An 18,882-nucleotide genomic window follows, 5' to 3' on the forward strand; every position below is an offset into this window, starting at 1 on the left:
TTTTTTTTTCGAGAGAGAGAGAGAGAGAGAGAGAGAGAGAAATTCCAACGTAGCTGAATACGTTTCCGGGCGTAATTTACAGGATTTCCGCGGCGAACCGAACCGAACCGAGTCGTACAGATGTAAACTCGAACGCGAATATCGTTGCGTCTGGCAGCGATTAAAGCTAAAAAGCAGGCGAGCGATCGTTGGCGGGTAGTTAGGGTCGAATGTTTCTTCGTTCTTGGCTGTCCTCCTCCCTCCTGGTCTTCTGTCCGCCTTTCTTTCCTCCTCGTTCCTCTGTTCCATTAAAAAACCAGTTTCCATGTCGGTGTTCAGAATAAATAGTTTGCACGAGGGAAAGAGTTTTCCGCGGCAGCAATTTATCTCGAACGTTACGCAGCTCCATTAAGAGAAGATAGAAACGGCGAGCGGCGAGAGAAACTCTTTCAATCCGCAAAAGGTTGTCGACGGTTTAGGATCACGTACGTACACACGTGTAGCCACGTGTACAGATATACACGCGCACAGGTATAAATACATTACGGTGACTGGTTTGACGGTGGCGAAACCCGCTTCGGCTGTCACCGGTCATTCTGTCTTTGTCTCCTTCCGAGAAATAATTTCTCTTAAAAAAGGAGACTATCGTAAGAAAGAGATCTCATTTACGAATCCGCTTTTCATCCGAGACATCCTCAAAGCGGTCCGCGAAAACGGTAGCTGCAAGAGGAATTTCGTGCACGGCCGACCGATAACGAGCGCACTTTTATCGAATGAAAATTTAATAACGAGGCCGCGTACGACCCTCGATTGTGTTCGCTAAAGTAGCGAAACAGCTTGCCCTGGTAATGCCGTAAGCCGACATTTTTTCGACGGTTAATTGTTGCCGGTAACTTATTTCTCTGGCAGCAGCGTTAACAACGAAAGAGAGGTCGAACCGAAAGGAACGTGGGGTGAAACAGGCTAAATCAGGGTGAAACAGGGTGAAACAGGGTGAAACAGGGTGAAACAGGGTGAAACAGGGTGAAATAGAGGGAGAGAGAGAGAGAGAGAGAGAACCTCTGCTCGTGCCTCGACTGGCGACAGCAATTAAAGTTACTCTAATTGCAATGACCGTAAGCAGGAACGCACTTCTCCGAGCGAATGCCGTGTTGACGGCCAACGAAATTTCAACGAAATTTCAACGAAATTTCAACGAAATTCGTTACTTCTTTCGCATCGGCGCAACGTTTTCCATTGACGGACGACGTCACGCTTAGTGAAACAAATAGCGATTCTAGCTAATAAAACATCATACTCTTCAGAGACAACTTTCTACGTAGACAAATTTCTCCGGACACGTAGTAAAGGGTTAATTGACGGTGGTTATTAGCGAAGTTTGGGGAAAACAGAAGAGAAGTTGGAGAAGACAATGTTGGAGAAAATTGGACTTGGAAGCGTGAAAGCGAAGGTTTGGCCCTTTAAAATGACTACGTACGTACACGCTGCACGCTCTTCGTTGCTCGCCGTGTATATTCGTGGAATTTTTACTCCAACTTTAGCAATTTTCGGAGCTTTGAGTTGAAACTTTTATAGAACGTTCTTCGTACTACGTATAATTAAATGAGTAAAGAAACAAAATTGATTAACCATCTTTTACACCGCCCGCTCCCCATTCAGCCAAGACTATAAGCCACAAAACTCTTAAATCCTCTTTATAACTTCAAAGTTCCATTAAACAACAGTTTGCAAAGTTTTGCACCTAGTTTTTACAAGTAGCAGAGAACGGGACGCGAGTTAGAAAGTGAAACAAAAAATTCAACAACGAATATTAACTTTTGCGCCGAAAACCGAAATGCGTGAGATGAAAAAGTAAGTAACTACCTTTTGAGTACGTCTACCTTAAAATGTCGTTCACTTGGTTCAATTTTTTCGTTACAGAACGAAATCGCGCATTAGCCTGTACGAAAAGCATGATAGGCAAAATAATTGACGGTTAATGTTACCGTTTACCGTAACAGTTAACAGAAACGTTAACTGTTGGCAGTTCTCTAGACTCGCGTATACGTATTAACCTATTTACAATATTATCGTAGATAAATGGTATTTGATTGACAGAGCGACGGAAATTATCTCGAACAAAGTTGAGAATTAAGTAGCCGGGAATTACTAAAAATGATGTTTTCCTAGCTAGAATCACCGCTTCACCCACTGTGAGTTACTCCGCGTGGAAACTATCCTGGTCAACCGATCCGTCTAATGTACGGTTTGGCTCTCGGGTTTACGCTGCGAGTTAGCTGCGAGGCGAATGAGAGCGATCGAAAGAGAAAACGAAGGAGAATCGAGAGGTGGTGGAAGGAGCACGCGTAACGGTTTGGGGTAAATTGGAAGAGCGCGTGGCACGACAGGAGCGGGGGAAATATAGTAGAGCTGTAAAGTGGTACGTTTCTGTCAGTCGCACCGACTCATCGATCCTCGTTCGGCTGCCGCGGTCTGTTCAATTAATAATTTCGTCAGACGTAGACGCGCGCGCGTGTAGTTGAATTACACTGCTCGAGTTTCACCCGTTGATCATGGAATAATATCAGCCGGATGCAAATGTGTGACTATTAATTACACGACCGCGGAAACTGCGGCTATATACTGACTGCGCTCGTGTCCAACTTTTACTCGGCACCATCCATCATTCGGCCTCGGTGAGCTCGTGCCACCGATTAAGCGAAAAGGTACCTACTAGCGGAACAAGCATCTGTCGATAACGGTTCGATTTGCTTCGAACGGCCAATTAATTTCTACTTCGGCTAGATTAAATTGCCAAGGAAACCCTTTTGCCAGGACGCGAATCGCTCGAAAAAAATTACCATGTCATCTTCGCGGATCCAAGGAGGCGTCATTCTTTCGCTCTCCCCGCCTTCCTACCACCCTACCTCGCTCACTCTCTCTCTCTCTCTCTCTCTCTCTCTTCGTTCGGTGTTTGCCAACCGGGAAACTTGGATTCGCGTCAGCGTGCAGACCAATCGGTCCAATTCACACGAACGACCATCCATCGGCGGAACTCGAGCTTTAATTGCTTTTGAAGTTAAATACAAATCTATCGTCGCTGCACACGCTGCACATCGGCTGGCAGTTTGACAAAGCGTTAAAATTCTCCCGATCCCGCAAAAACGATCAGCCCCGTTTGTTCGATACGTCACGTCGTATCGATTGTAAATTCGATGCTCGGTATGCTCGAGCTGCCCGTTCGAACGCTTGCGTTTTACGACGATGCCACTTGCACGATAAGTGGCAGAGATTAGACGAGTGAACGTGCACGTAGCAGGTATAAGCTTATCGCCTATGGAACTCTAAACTTTTGTCTCTGCTCGTGTCCGTATTATTAGACAACGAAATAACAGGAAGCAAATCGTCGCGTTACAAATACCACGGGTGGTTCTTCGAACGCGTCACTTTCGAAATGAAGAATAACTGTTATTCTTTCTTTTCCCACTTACTTTTACACGTAGAATCGTCCGTTAGACATGTGTATATGTAATATCGATAAACGACGATTTCCTGCAACAACTACGTATCTACGTTGCGTAGGCATGCCATTAAAATGTCTAAATAATTATCACGTAACAGCATCGAAAGGTGATATTTTATGACAATTGATAATCTTACCGGGAACGTTATATTAATATATATATAGCAGCAACAATTTACCATAGTAAGAATAAAAAGGAGATCTTGAGAAGGAAAAATGGAGACCACCGGTTGAATACCTCAATCTCTGTTTCAACGAGGAGCATGGATCTTCGGCCGTAAGCCGGCCGCTCTATATTTCTTACGTCGGTGGGAGGGCCAAGGGCCGCTAGAGGTTAAATATTCGCAAAATGGTCAGGAAATCTGGTCGTTGCTGCTTTCCCTGATTAAAAATCGGCGAGCGTGCTGTACACGCGGTACGTGCAACGAGGAATTCGCTCGCCAGGGAGATGGCCGCGTCCAACTCTTTTACCGTGTTCAACCCGTCGACTACAACTCGCAATTAGTAATGCGATTTGCGTCCCGATTACACGCTGCAATTAAAGCAGGCAATCTCGATTCTTTTTAATATCGTAGATTACGGAACGATCGTGATGGTAGCGAGCCGTTGGCGGCGAAACGGTACAAGTCGAAGGAGAGAGAGAGAGGAGTGTCGCGCGATGTTACGAACCGCGTTTCCCCGATTAGAATTCAACGTACGCGGCAAAGGGTAAACGCGCACAGATCGATCCAGGCCGGAAACCACGTGCAATTGCTCGACCAGGCGCCAATTAAAGAGGATTTGATCGTGTTTTATATGTTGGTTATATGATTCGTGAATGCAGGTCAGTGGGCACTCGAAACGGTGAATAAGATGAAATAGAAGAGCGGAACTGAAAAAGAGGGGAACGTGGCGGTAAAGTAGAATAAAATAAGTGGACGATAAAAGCGATGACGTGACTCTACTGGTCGGTAGTGTTCGAATCGTCCAGTGTATACACAGTGTATACTATTGTAAGCGAAGGCGAAAGAAAAATATTTCCCAATGTCCCCGTTGATCTGTCAGTTGCGTAAGCAACGACATGGTTGTAGTGGCCACGCTCGTTCGTAACGTATTTCGTAATCGTGGTAGATTTACGTAATGTAAATTTCAGAAGCGATAGATCGTGTTCCGTATAGATGGTTTCGATGGATGGCAATTTCTCGCGCGGCCTCGCTCGAACGTGTCTTCTCGAGACTCTGGTTTCGATTTTCTTGGAAGGCATCGCCGCGTCGCAGTCGGCGGATCAACGTGGCGTAATAAATCCGCCGACGTGATATCTCGCCGCGGCTCGCGATCGATCCACCAGGAGAGAATGATAGACGGTGGCGTGGCGTCGATCGATCAAGCGGTTAGGCGTGCCGTTAAACCGCCTTTTAGCAAACTACCAAAGTTCGATAAAACGCCAAAGTGGGTACGAGTGTTCGGGGTTGGAACAAAATATACGCCGCTCGACGATCACGGAACTTGCAGCTTGAACGCGGCCTTTCCTCTCCTCCCTCGGGGCTTTCTTTTTTCGTCTTTTTTGCGCAAGAAACGAGGAAAAATCGATCCGCCAAGGAGAACGACCACGATTACTTCTCGCCTTGTTTGCCGTTCTTTCTCTTCTTTTCTATTTTCTATGTCCGCTCTCTTGCCTTTTCAGCTGTTTTCGCGCATCATCGGTCGAAACAATCGCGAGAGCAGAAGGGGAAAAAGCTAGCGATTTCGAGGAAAGTCGGTAACCACAACCACGGTTTATTTAATTTATCGAGTATTTTTGCTCGGTGAAAGGCGAGCGTTCAATGACGCGTGTTCTCGTTCGATCGATCGATACTCCTCGGTGGAGGATGTTCCCTGGACCAGCGAAACGGGGTCGCTGGCAGGGAGTAGCAGGATTCGTCGAAATCGGAAAACGAAGCTGGCGGTTCGACTTTGGCCGACCGACGAATTAATCGACGACGCTGATCTGTAAACTCTTCGAAGGAGGAGAAATTGAAAGATGCGAGCGGCGCGGCGAATAAATTCAAGCAGCGTCCTAGCAGCAAGTAGGTGGCTGCGACCGGCGATAAAAATGGTGGGTCGAGTATCGACTCGGACTCGGACTCGGACTCGGACTGGTACAGCGGCCGCAACAAAGGCGAGCGGAAGAAGAAAAGAAGGGGAGGAGGAAAGAAAGAAAGAAAGAAAGAAAGAAAGAAAGGAGAAAAGAAGGGAGAAAAGAGAAGAAAGAGAAGGGAAAGAAGGGCTGGCCCCGATACGAGTCGATATCCTGTTTCTCTTGGTCGAGTCGTTGCTTCGGGCGAGCGCACCGGTTAAGCTCGTTTCGAGGGCGAGAAGAAGGAGAAAAAGACGGGCGAGAGGGATACAGGGTAGAGCAGAGAAGACGGGAAACAGATACAGCAGGGAAAGGACGTAACCCTGGGATAGCGTGCGTCCTCTCCGTCTGTTTCGGAGAGCAAGCAATGAAACGCACGAGGGAGGCGTACACGTACTGTGAGAGACGGCGTGATCGCGGACGGCGCAGACCGTAAATTCGAGCGCGTCCGTCGGTGTCGGAGGATAGGCCGCGGCGGACTCGGGGTGCTGGAGGGAAAAGCAATCAATCTTTGAGAGGCAGATGAGTGCAGGAACCTAAAATATAGGGCAACACAAATTTAGTCTGGCTGCCGGTCCACGTCCACGTGTCGACGTGAATGCGCAACCGCCCGGGTTTGTAATCGATATTGCCGACAAGGCACCACGCCCTGCACCTGCGAGATGTGCGGGATATGCAATGGTACCGAACGCTCCGGGATCCGCGTCCCTCTCACCCTTCTCCTCCGCAACCTGCTCCACCGCCTCCGCCTCCTCTCGCTCTCTCTCTCACTCTCTCTCTCTCACTCTCTCTCACTCTCTCAAACTCTCTCTCTCACTCTCTCTCTCTCTCACTCTCTCTCTCTCTCTCTCTCTCTCTCTCTCTGTTGCTCCATCTCCGTCTCCCTTCCTCGTTTCAACCCCTCTTCAACTTGCTTCTCTACCCTCTTGTGTCTATACTCTTCTCTCCCCTGCCCCGTTTTCTTTCCACCCTGCTGGCCCACCCAGCCTCTCTCGCTGTCTCCCTCGTTCGCTCTCGGCCTAGTTATCCGCGCCTCCTCTTCTCCTTCTCCGTCCGTCTACTTATCTATTTATCTATCTTTGTCGCGGAGCAACTCCGATTATCTGGTCGGTTCTGCGCGGAACGGAACGCGCTCGTCTGGGGACTTTGCAGCTCCGCGTTGGCAGCACTGCGGGAGGACCCAGGGTACGCGGGTCCACGTAGAAGACCGACTAGACGGAGATCGACATACCGGATAGCTGTACCCGGGATCCGCATGGTCGGAACGCTGCGAAACCTGCAAATGCCCAGTGTCCGGGCCTTCGAGTAACCAGCCGATATTCTACTTTCGCTCTTCCAATACGTATTTTATTCGCGCCGATAAAATCCTAACGAATGCGCACACCATCCCGTACGATAATCTTCTGCTATCTATTCGATAGTGTAGCACCTTGCGTTTCCATGCGTTCTAGCACACGAGTAAAGAAAGTGTGTGTTGTTTCTGAGGAGAAACGCCACCTCGAGACTCTTCTCGTTCGAGAGTTATTCGACGACGCAACGCGACGTTGGCTGCGCGCGTTCGCCGGTCCGCCGAATCGAATGAAAATTTAATAAGGGTCAACGAGAACGGGAAAATATCGGCACGCCCCATTTACGCCGTCGTAATCGTTGCCGGTGTAATCGGGCAACGGGCGCGTTTAACGGAAAATTGCAGTCGCTTTAAAAATACACGCCGACGACGCGTTCGCGATTTACCGCGAAATCGAATTACACGTGCGAGCTATTTTCGGCTAATGGAAATAAATTATAGACTGCCGACCGCTTTTGCCGCTTTATAATGCACCGATTCTGGCTACCGTTCACCCAGCTTCGCCAACCATCTGGCGTAAATAGTTTTCACTCGTGGCCGTATTCCATGATACTAAATCGAACGAGATCCCTCGCAACGCCTGCCACGTCGAACAAACGTATCGTCCCCAGACTTTCCCACCGAGATCCAATAGTTTTCAAATTCCAGTTGCAAGCTCTACCTATTACGTGCCTGTGTGTGCCTGTGTGGCTCTGTGTGTGCCTGTGTGGCTCTGTGTGTGTGTGTTTGTTTGTTTGTGTGTTTGTGTGTTTGTTTGTGTGTTTGTGTGTTTGTGCGCGCGCGCGCGCGTGTACAGGACCTTCAAAAGCGATAGGTCGACAAACTTGGGCAAAAATATTACTGCATGTGTTCAGGAGGGGCTAAACCGCGGCCATTTTAGACTCAGCCTGTACGCAGTTCGTTCTAGTTTCTTCGACGAGTCGTCCAAGTTTTGCCAATCGACTACGCCCTTGTCTGAACCTGACGATAAACGGGCCTGGACAGTTACGTCAGTGACGATGCACGCTGAAAAATATTCCGTGTTTCTCTTTGCTCGTTCTCCTACATTCTAAATTCTGTAACCTATTATCGTACGATATCCTAATGCTTTGTAAGTTAATACGCGTCACTGTTCGTTACATGCTCGATCGATCCGTCGCGTCGCGTCGCGTCGCGTCCAGTCGCGTTGCATCGGGTATGCGAATTTACACCGGAATGACATAATCGCGGAGCAGAATTCGGACGTTGCGTCGCGATCGCTTAAATAATCCGCTGCTGATAAATAATACGCTTTTCGCGTTTTCGCGATTTATAAAAAGGACTTTTCACCGACGTAAAACGCATCGTGGTTCTTGAAAATACGTATCTCTATATACACACACCAAGTACGATAAAGAGAAATATCGTTTTCGACAAATCTGTAACACAGATATAAATGTGATTTTCTATGCGACGCGAAGAAACGGTTATTCGTTGCATATTGAAACACAAATTTCACGAAAACTGGACACACGATATTTATACGATAAGTCATCGCATCGATACGATATCGTGCGCGAGAAAAGACAGAGAGAGAGAAAGGAAACGGGACGTCGCACGGCGTTCGCACGAGCAGCTTATGATTGGCGATAACGCAAAAAGTATCGATATCGATCCGTATAAAAAAAAAAATAAAAAAGAAAAAAAAATGAAAAGGAAGAAGAAAAGAAGGAGAAAGAAAAAGAGAAAGAAAGAGAACGGTGTTTGACGGACTAGGATTTTGTCGCTAGTTTAAGTTCCATTCGATTACATGTGCATCGCGGTCGCGCGTGGTTTGCCCGGGATCGTTGGAACGCGCGAAGCCGTTTAACGTTTCAATTTTCCGCGTCTGGATGAGAGGTTGGTCGTTTTTGCGACGTGTACAGGGTGTTGCAGGGTACGGTGTTGCGCGGATACAACAGGGTCGTCCGTTAAGCCGTTTTAAGCCACGACAGGTACGAGCTAGTTAGGAAAACAAAGTGGTATAAACGCGTAGAGCAACGTGGCACGGTCCGTGCTTTACGAGACACGCGATTCCGATGTTTCGCTCGATAGCATCGAGAATTTAATATACATACGTACATACGTACGTACATACTGCGGCCGAATCGATGCGGACCGTGGGAAACGCGCGACGACGAATCCGCTCTCTATCATCGCGTTCGTTAAAATCGAAAACTAACGTCATCGTGCAACGCGATCCCCTCTCACCGTATTGATTCTCGTGTTTATTTGCACGCGGCACGGCTACCGATAGAAATCCGATCGGAACGGCGGATCCACAGCTTGGAAAAGAGAGGTACGGACAACAACTCGCTTCCTCGAACGTTTCTTCACGATCTGACACGATCGGTTCGTCGAAAAAGATAGAAAGTTTCCGGGGTGCAGGATACAGGCTGCTATACACGGTGGTCCGCAATTCACCATACAATTTGCGTTATTACAATTTGCAAATTTCCGTTATGCGTGAATTTACTTGATTGCCAGCTAGCATATAGTCAGCTAGATAGGAGCGGATAATCGGTAGAAGGCTATTTTCTACGTGGGGATAAGTGGAAAGCGTAGAGTACAACTTTTTCGTGCGAAATCTCATTTTCGATAAAGTCGGATTTGGAAATTTGCCTGCGACGCTGCCGCTCCGACACCGTAAAGTATTCGGTCCGGTGTACGGTCGAATTGTAGTAACGCTATGTAAATTTGATGAAACGGCTGATCTTGGCGTGCGCGTGCACGATAATCTGCCGTCAATCGTCTGCCTCTATTTCTGGCTAGCCGAAAAGTTGCGTTATTGCGATCCGCAGAATCTGCCCGATGCCATTTCTGCGATAAATCGCGAACCGCTGTGTATGGGAACGCGCGTACAGGGGAGACGCGTGTAATGGCAGCTGTGACCGCATCAAAGTACCCCGTGGCATATGCGTGTAAATATAATGCACGTGAATATTTGAGAAATCGCATAAGACGAAGATGGACGAGATATAACGGAATGCTAGCTTCGATAAACGATGCGAACGTACAACGAGTAACGCGTGTCACGCTGCTCGATTTTACCATGCCAAAGCGGCATTATTATTTTTCCCCGATTCTCACTATTCAGCGGCGACCTCGATAATCGTGACGTACCACGGACGCAATTAGCGAATCGAACGGAATAGAATGCAACGTAATCGGATCGAATGGAATCGAATAGTACTCGATGATTTCTACTTTTGCACGAACGTCCAAAGACGCCAAAGACACGCGACTAATTACGAGATATTCGAGCAGTGGATATCTGTGAGAGCCGTTGACGTTGGCTCCTTGCTTTATATAGGACAAGCGGATGCAGTTGCGACGACAACGACGACGACGACGACGACGCTCTTTCATCTCGGAAAGCTTTCATTTATTTCGAAAACTTTTCGTTCATCGGGAATCGAACGATTTACGGGAGAAAGGAGGAAAGGCCGGCCGATTGCCGAGCGAAAACCCTCGTTATTGACGAAACAGGGACAGGGGAACTCTGTCAAATTTTATTTCCACGTTACGTGGGTCGACGGCGTGCGCGTCGTTGCACGAGCCTAAAACTCGCTATTACTCGTAGAGAAGGATATAATAGGTACAGCCAGCCACAAAAGTAATCGTAGCCTCTTCAAAACGGAAGAACTTTTTTCAAATTGGACCGAACCACTCGAGCTTTTTCGAGAAGCTAGGGGAGCTAGTTCGCCGGATGATAGAAGAAACGTTAAGGAAATTGAAATTCCATCGTTCTTACCGATTTCAATGTTGTCAAAATTGCTTTTACACGTCGAACTAGCCAACCGAACTTTCTAGCTTCTCGAAGAGTCTCCAGTCGTCCAATTTTAAAAAAGTTATTTCATTTTGAAGGCTGTACGAATACTTTGGCGGCTGACCGTGCGTATATATCGGACGATGTTGATTTCCAACGCTTTTCTTTCCCCTGATGCACAAAGAATATCGCTCCAAGTAATTGGAACAAAGCGCAAACTCGCTGATCGAGTTAAAACGGCTAGCGCCGATGCGAAAAGAAGCTCGCTACCTAGCGGGTATCCGATGGTTCGCGTTTTCCATGCTGTTGCTGCGTCGCGTTACGTCACGTCGCATCGCGTCGCATCGCGTCGCATCGCGTCGCATCGCGTTGTGGGTGGTACGCTGCTAGTCGGCATTCACGTTTCAACGATGTATCTGAATTCGCCCGTCTAATTCGTCCAGCGAAACAAAAGGCGGTCGATCATTTTGTTCTTTAGAACGTCCCACGCGAGAAAATCAAGTGGATTTCAGTGAGGCGAACGAGCTGCACCGTCTGCAGGTCTGCGAGCCACGATATTCCTATTCTCCTTACCGATCTGTGTTCTGCTCGGAAATAAAATGATTTTCTCTCTCTCTCTCTCTCTCTCTCTCTCTCTCGCTCTCTCTACGCGTGTTTTGTCCGAATTCATCGAAAAATGGAAGAGGAAGAAAATCAGTCGGATCGGATTACGTCCGAGAGGCGTGTGCTTTTCCAGCAATTTGTGCCTGCAAGAGAGCGGGAACGCGTACGCGTACGTAACGTTCCGACCACTAGTTCCACAAACTCGTAGACTGTCACGTCTGCCATATGAAATCCGGATTCCCGTTACTTTGTTATTTCTACTAGCGTCGACTCGTACGATGAATTATACGAAACCGCGAATCGGTTAATTCCACCATGGGCGTGACGCCCGCGATGGTTGAATTCCACGCGAGTATCGCGTATCCGGTGCAGAATTTTAGCTACGTACCAGCTCGGCAAATCTTTGCTGCGAAACGTCGGCTTTGCCAACAGAGAGCAAAAGAGAGCAAAAGAGAGCAAGATAGAGTAAAAGAGAGAGAGAGAGAGAGAGAGAGAGAGAGAGAGAGAGAGAGAGAGAGAGAGAGAGAGAGAGAGAGAGAGAGAGAGAGAGAGAGAGAGAGAGAGAGAGAGAGAGAGAGAGAGAGAGAGAGAGAGAGAGAGAGAGAGAGAGAGAGAGAGAGAGAGAGAGAGAGAGAGAGAGAGAGAGAGAGAGAGAGAGAGAGAGAGAGAGAGAGAGAGAGAGAGAGAGAGAGAGAGAGAGAGAGAGAGAGAGAGAGAGAGAGAGAGAGAGAGAGAGAGAGAGAGAGAGAGAGAGAGAGAGAGAGAGAGAGAGAGAGAGAGAGAGAGAGAGAGAGAGAGAGAGAGAGAGAGAGAGAGAGAGAGAGAGAGAGAGAGAGAGAGAGAGAGAGAGAGAGAGAGAGAGAGAGAGAGAGAGAGAGAGAGAGAGAGAGAGAGAGAGAGAGAGAGAGAGAGAGAGAGAGAGAGAGAGAGAGAGAGAGAGAGAGAGAGAGAGAGAGAGAGAGAGAGAGAGAGAGAGAGAGAGAGAGAGAGAGAGAGAGAGAGAGAGAGAGAGAGAGAGAGAGAGAGAGAGAGAGAGAGAGAGAGAGAGAGAGAGAGAGAGAGAGAGAGAGAGAGAGAGAGAGAGAGAGAGAGAGAGAGAGAGAGAGAGAGAGAGAGAGAGAGAGAGAGAGAGAGAGAGAGAGAGAGAGAGAGAGAGAGAGAGAGAGAGAGAGAGAAAATCGTTAAAAGGCCCGAGGCGAGAAGAAACGAGCCGAGTTCATCGGTTGCGACGCCAGCTTTTTTCCGCGGCGAGGCCAATTTTTCCTCGGGTTAATCGTCCGATCGCGCGCAGTGTTTTTGGGAATCGTCCGTCAGACGCGCCCTGCCATTTTCTGTCATGAAACGTGCGGCTAGACTCGCGTTTTCGCATAAGCAGCGACACGTTTCTAAGTTTCTAAGGAGGATTAGTGAATCCACTGTCGTGAAAAATATGAGAAACGATGAGAACGTTATGGAAAAGGGCAAGTTTGTCCGACGACACGGGCAGAACCTAAACTTTCGTAAATCTTTCTCCTTGCTGCCATCAACTTCGCCACTGGGCCGCTCTACGTAGCAGATTATACAACTTTCTGTACCGTTTAATTTCACTGTGCGAACATTAAGCCGCGGCCCTCCTCTTACTCCACCATATAATACGTTCTAATCGTGTTTCGTTGCAACAGCCGGCAAGCTTGCCGACGTTGTTAAGAGAGGCAGGGTCCCTGGTCGATGAAACTGATTTAGATGGAACAATCGTAACGCGACTGCTGTTCGAAATCGTCGGCGAAACGAGTGGAACAATGGTCGGGTGGGTATCAGCGACAGAAGCAGAGTTGCTTTAGGGAGCGAAACCTGAAATATTCGCGATTACGTTCGTAAGACTTATTCGAGTAAATGGTTAGGTCGATCAAAATTTTTAACGATTCTGCAAACGCGTAACGTCCCAACGCCACGGTCGATTTGCAGTAACGGTGTGTGAATTTGACCAAGCTATAGAAAATTAACTATAGCTAAGGAATTAACAATTAATAATTGGAAGCGACCCTTGCTTTGCTTTACTTACTAAAAAACGTAGCAATAATTTATCTTAGTGTTTGTTGCATAGAACGATATATACATTTGCTGTTTAGATATCGCTGGTTGCTGTTAATCCGTCTTGCGAGTCGAGGAATTAAAGAATCTGTAGATAAAGAGCTTGTGACAAAAGTGACAAAATATACGTATACTCGCTTATTCTGTTATATCGTATTAGAAATATACGTATAAGATGTGAAAAATACATATTATATATTGCTGCTTTGAAGATAAACTTAATCGGGTTACAACGTACCATTATACGTAGCTACGGTGATTATGAGCAATCAAATCATCGCAGTTTGATCTGTAGTTAAAATAAGTAAATTTTCGAATACTTTTCACCGACAGCGTATATATTTTGCAGAGATCGGAAAAGTATTTAAACCGATATTAGCGATATTAATATAATATAAATTAATGTAATAAATCTAACTATTCAGTGGGAGTTTTACGGCAGCTTTGACTATTCGTACCGTATAAATATCAATTTTGTGCTAAATACGAGTTTGCAAGAAAGTGTTGCAACTTGTGGGTATATCTTCAAATTGGATAGACATTTTAGCGTGCATATTAGCGTGCGTATAATTGCGTGTAATAACGTTGCTACACGCGATAATAACGTGACAGCCGAACGAACTTGAAAATTCGTACAAACCCGTATACCGACTGCGAGTTTCGAGGCACGAAGCTTGTGTTTCCGATCGCGTTTCTATCGTTGCCAAAACACGTAAAAAATGTTATGCCTCTTTGTCGATCCGTCCCTGTTCGTCGATTTAACACTCGATTTAACGTGAGAATTAACACTCGATCGCATAACGTACGTACTTTTACGGGCCACTGTACCCAGAATTCGGTCCCATCCGGTGGCAGACAATTTCCTCGTGTCCGCGTCGTCTTGCCATTTCGTCGCGGCAACTCGATGGAATTAAAAGTTAATTCGCCGGACTTGCCATAGAGAGACAAGGTAGCGTACAACTTCCGATTCAATTGGATTCAATGGCAATTCTAGTTCGAGTTCGATCGCTCCTTCTTTTCTTTTCTTTTTTGTTTCTACGATCGAGTACACGCTGGACGAAACGTGGATGAGATGCACGAGATGAGAACGTAGATGACGTTGACAAGCCGAGAACGTTGGCGAGGAAGACGCGGCCGTCCAACGAAGGGCAACGTACGATAACTCGGCGATTAGTTATTAAAGAAGGGCGAAGGTGGGAAACAGAAGTAATTTCGAGCGCGTCGATTACTCCCGGCAGAATTCCTCTGGTCGCTCGCCTACCTGAAAGTCGCCCCACGACCGAGCCCCTATAGAAACATCGTCATTGACTATCATCTATTCGAGGCCCTCTTCGCCTCGGGCTTATTTTTCGTATACTACGAGGAACTAGGCCACTGGCAACCGAGTCTTTTTATCTGCACGCCGTCCATTTTATGAATTTTATGAAACCCCGGGATGGGCACGGAGATGAAAAAGTTTCGCGGGCTTTAATGAAACTTGGGAGGAAAGTTTCGTACCCGACTCGTATATTTTTCCATCGGATACAGACACGTGTATTCGTGGCGATTTCTGCGCGCGTTGTGCGCTTTTCCAAGTCTTCGAACCCCTTTTCTCTCATTCTGTTTGTGCCTTCCTGCCAAGGCCGGCCACGGGGATCGGTGTAACGAGCCCGATGTAACCGGGTGCCGGCACAACGTAGATTCACAAGGAAAAGAAACAAACGAAACGGATACTTCCTAACTGATTCAAATTAATTTCATTTTAGAAACTCGGAATGTATGCAGCACGATTAAACGCATCTGGCGTGTCAAGTATTCGAAAAGATAATAATTGTGACTTTTTCAATATTTTTAACGACACGGCAGCGATAAGAAAGTCACGCGTTTAAACATCCTAATGTTCGTTCGTTTCTATCATTGTCTTCTTTTAGAGACGCGAAACGCGTAAAAATACACGAGTACACATTTGAACCTTCTTTCGCGATATTTAGAATTCGCTTGTAATTTATATTTTACTATTATAATTATAAGCTAAATAATTAAATGCGTCTTTTTGTTGGTTGTGGGATTGGGACGGCCGCCCGTATCGCGCGCTCGTGAATCCGCTACTGGTCGGTGACGGGGCGCGTTTGATCGATCGTCACGGATCAAGCAGAAAGCAGCTGGCCAAATCGACATCAACCGTGGAAAACTCTGGCTAGCGCAACGCTAGATGAAACGAGCCGAGAAACAGCGTCGATTATCATAAGGGGGTGTGCAGTGGGCAAGTAGAAGCAAAGGAGGAATCTATGATCGAGCTGGCTCGGTGGCTCGTTTATCGACAGGCTCGCGACGTTTCGCAGACATAGCAACCCGGCAAATGTGCTAAACGCGCAACGTGCCGAATGGTTATACAGGGAAAATCGACGAAGCGTGACCGTCACTGATTGCTAGGTGCAGCGGAACGTGACGGTTTATGAGAAGAGGGGTACCAAGTTGGAAAATGCTGCTGCAGAATGGTTTGCGACGCTGCGTTCAGCATCGTCTCGCAGTTCTGTCGATATTCAGGTGGAGACGGCTTGTTTTCGGATCTCGATCCACCCAGCACGAAAGGTGCTTCTTAGGAAAGGATATCGCTACCCCTTCTTCCTACCAAGCTACTCTTCTCGGTGTATAGCTGCCTAAAAGACGTAAAAGACGTAAGAAAAAAAACGTGATATGCGGAATAACTGTGGCCGATGGGCGTTTTTACGCCACTCCGTTCGAAATACCTACATACGTATTAATCGGTTCGATAATACCGCGTTCAAGTATCCTTTAAATCGTCCGAGTGGATGAAAAGATTAACAAGTTTTCCGATAAGCGATGGAGTCATAGCGTCGTACCATGGTATGGTACAACGGGCGAGCCATCCTATACACATTGACGAATTGCTTTCAAATTACACTATTACGACAGTCGCGTCTCGTTACGGTACTAACGAAATTTCAAAGAGTTTCGCGTTATTGGGTCGGTAGTACGAGTGATCCGATGCCAATACGTCTCGTAAATTGTTGGTCTGCGCGTCGCGTGCGTTGTTGCGTGTGCAAACCTCGTAACGGATTAAAAGAGCGATATTCGATCGATCGTTGTTTCAACGGCAGACTCGTTGCGTTTTCACAACGCTTTTTCCTAATTGTAAAAGAAGATTGGGAAAGGGGGCGAAGGAGAGATTCGTTTGCGTCGAACCAACTGCTGTAAAAGACATTCAGCAGGTTTACTAGGACCGTGCACCGACTCTCCGTACGATAAAAAAATTTCCAAGCTAGACTCCGAACAACACTCTGGCCCATTTTCTTCGATAGACGACGACGTTGCGCTTCGTTTGTCGCAAAATAATGGACAAATTTCAACCTTTTTATCGTAGGAAGAGCTGATGCGCGATCTTGCTAAACGTGCTGTTGCACACGTGACCATAACAACACGATGCCACTGGCAGACAAATAAATAATTTAGCGACATCTACTGGATCGGCAACTTTTCCACTGGCCCGATATAATGTACATAATATATTTAGGAAAGGACGAAGCGTCGTAGAAAGCGTTGGGATGCTTTCGCGAGCCACTGTACGTATATCAGGTTATTCTTTATTAAACACGCTTCCACCACTTGTTTTCGCGACATTCTCTAAGGCTTCCGACACGACCAAATATCGCATGGATCCGAGTGCGCACCTTCTTCCTCCCCGTTGTATTTTCGTGCTCGAGGCTAACGCTGTCCGCTGCGCTGCCTGGACAGCTGTTGAAAAAGCCGTTCGATATTTTAAAATTGGTCGATTATTATTTGGTCGAAAATTATTTGGTCGATCACGATCGTGTAACGCGAGCGTTATACCGTTTTTCGATAAGAGACCAGTCACTCGATGATACGACCATCTGTCAATCTTTTCGTGCATGTAGTTTCGAAACTTTCATCTCGGGAAACTTCCGTCCCTCGTGGGAGAAAATTCTCAGACAACCCGTCCAAAATTCCTTTGGGCTACAACTTGGTTCGTTGTTGCGGACCGAGTGCTTCCCATAGGAATTTTCCTCGCCAACTTGAGAATTTTCAACAAGCGAGCGAATGGGACTGGACGCCGATCGCATTCGCGTACTCCCTGGCTCTGCCCCTCCAACTACGATTGCACCACAAGTATTTGCACGCTTCCAAATTATGGCATATGTTTACCTATTTACGTGCATAGAGACAGATGGATAGATACGAGCGTAACAGTAGTTCCAGTGCAACTGGAAAACGAACGAACGAGACAAGAGTGCGACAAGTACGTTACTTGTAAACTAAGTTAGTAATAGTTTCTTTCTTAGCCGTGATATTATTATTATTTTTCGTTTGTTCGTTTAACCGGTATACAGAATAGATTTCGAACAAAGCTGTTTTATCGTACGGTTGCCTGTGATATTAGCTTAGACAATCGTATACAGTTGATAGTTGTTGACAGAGACGATAGTCGATATTAATTGGTTGGCAAATAAAAAGACAACGATCAAGACAACAATTATAGGAAAAAGTAAAGAATGAACGGGCATCGAAATACTTAGAGACGATAGCGTGTACGTTGTCGATACGATTGCCGCTAACCGGTTCGTTATTTTTTTCGTTTCAGAAGGCGACTACACCTTAGATGATTCCTTTTGGAACGAAGAGACTTCCGTTGGTAAGTTGAAAAGAAAAGGCGAACGCGGTTTTTCGAACGTTTCGATCGCCTAATTACGCAACAGCCCACCGACGTACGACTATCTTGCGTCGAGCGTACGGTATTACGAGGCCGAGCGTTTATCGCGCCACAGGTACGGAGAAAGAGAGCACGGGAACGCAAAGTTACGAGACGATCGCGTAAATACACAATGGATAGGAAGTTGTAGGTTGTAGTCAAAGTCAGCGTTCTCTTTGAAGCACGGCACACGGCACACGGCTCGGCGACGTAGAAAATTCAACGCGCTCCAAATAAGAGCCGAGATACTAATCGCGCACCGAACAGAATACTCGAATCAATGCTATCGCGTAGAAGAGCAGCGCGACAGCGTATCCGCCCTGCGTTCTCGTTAACGTTGTCGCGAGACAAAGCGTTTTTCATCGCGTAAATGCTCGTGTTTTCGAGTTAACCCACTCGCTTGGCCCTTTGCGAGCGAACGGCTTTAGACTGGCGACGAAAAGGACTCGAGAGAGAAAGAGAGAAAGAGAGAGAGAGAGAGAGAGAAAGAGAGAAAGAAAGAAAGAACGAAGGATGAAAATCGAAGGACACGCGGGGAACGCACAGATTTCCTTCGAATCGCGATGAAACGTAGGCGAAGGAAGGAAAAAGGCGGAGATAGACCGCATTGCAGCATATCCCTCGGAAACTCGATCTGCGGTTACATCTAGTACTCCGGACGCGCAGAATGCTTTATCGTTGAGTCAACAGCGGTGATTGGCTGGGAACACGAAACTTAAATTGGGTTAAATTTTAGACAGGAGGACGATGCGTCCAAGTATAAAATGGACGAGACGAGGGTAACCGATGTAAAATCTCTTAAAACGGCGGC

General features: G+C 46.9%; 1 protein-coding gene across 10 annotated transcripts in view; it reads left to right on the plus strand.

Moving 5' to 3' along the window:
• The window catches only part of LOC100741355 (disintegrin and metalloproteinase domain-containing protein 11), a 77,586-nt gene that overhangs the window by 26,490 nt on the left and 32,214 nt on the right, over positions 1–18,882 (plus strand). For all 10 annotated transcript variants that reach the window (XM_033322420.1, XM_033322422.1, XM_033322417.1 and 7 more), the window contains exon 2: positions 17,964–18,014. In XM_033322420.1, the coding sequence (XP_033178311.1) occupies positions 17,964–18,014 (51 nt within the window). The remainder of the gene's footprint in view (positions 1–17,963; positions 18,015–18,882) is intronic.

Source organism: Bombus impatiens, unplaced genomic scaffold, assembly GCF_000188095.3.
Source record: "Bombus impatiens unplaced genomic scaffold, BIMP_2.2 scf_0637, whole genome shotgun sequence".
NCBI lineage: Eukaryota > Metazoa > Arthropoda > Insecta > Hymenoptera > Apidae > Bombus > Bombus impatiens.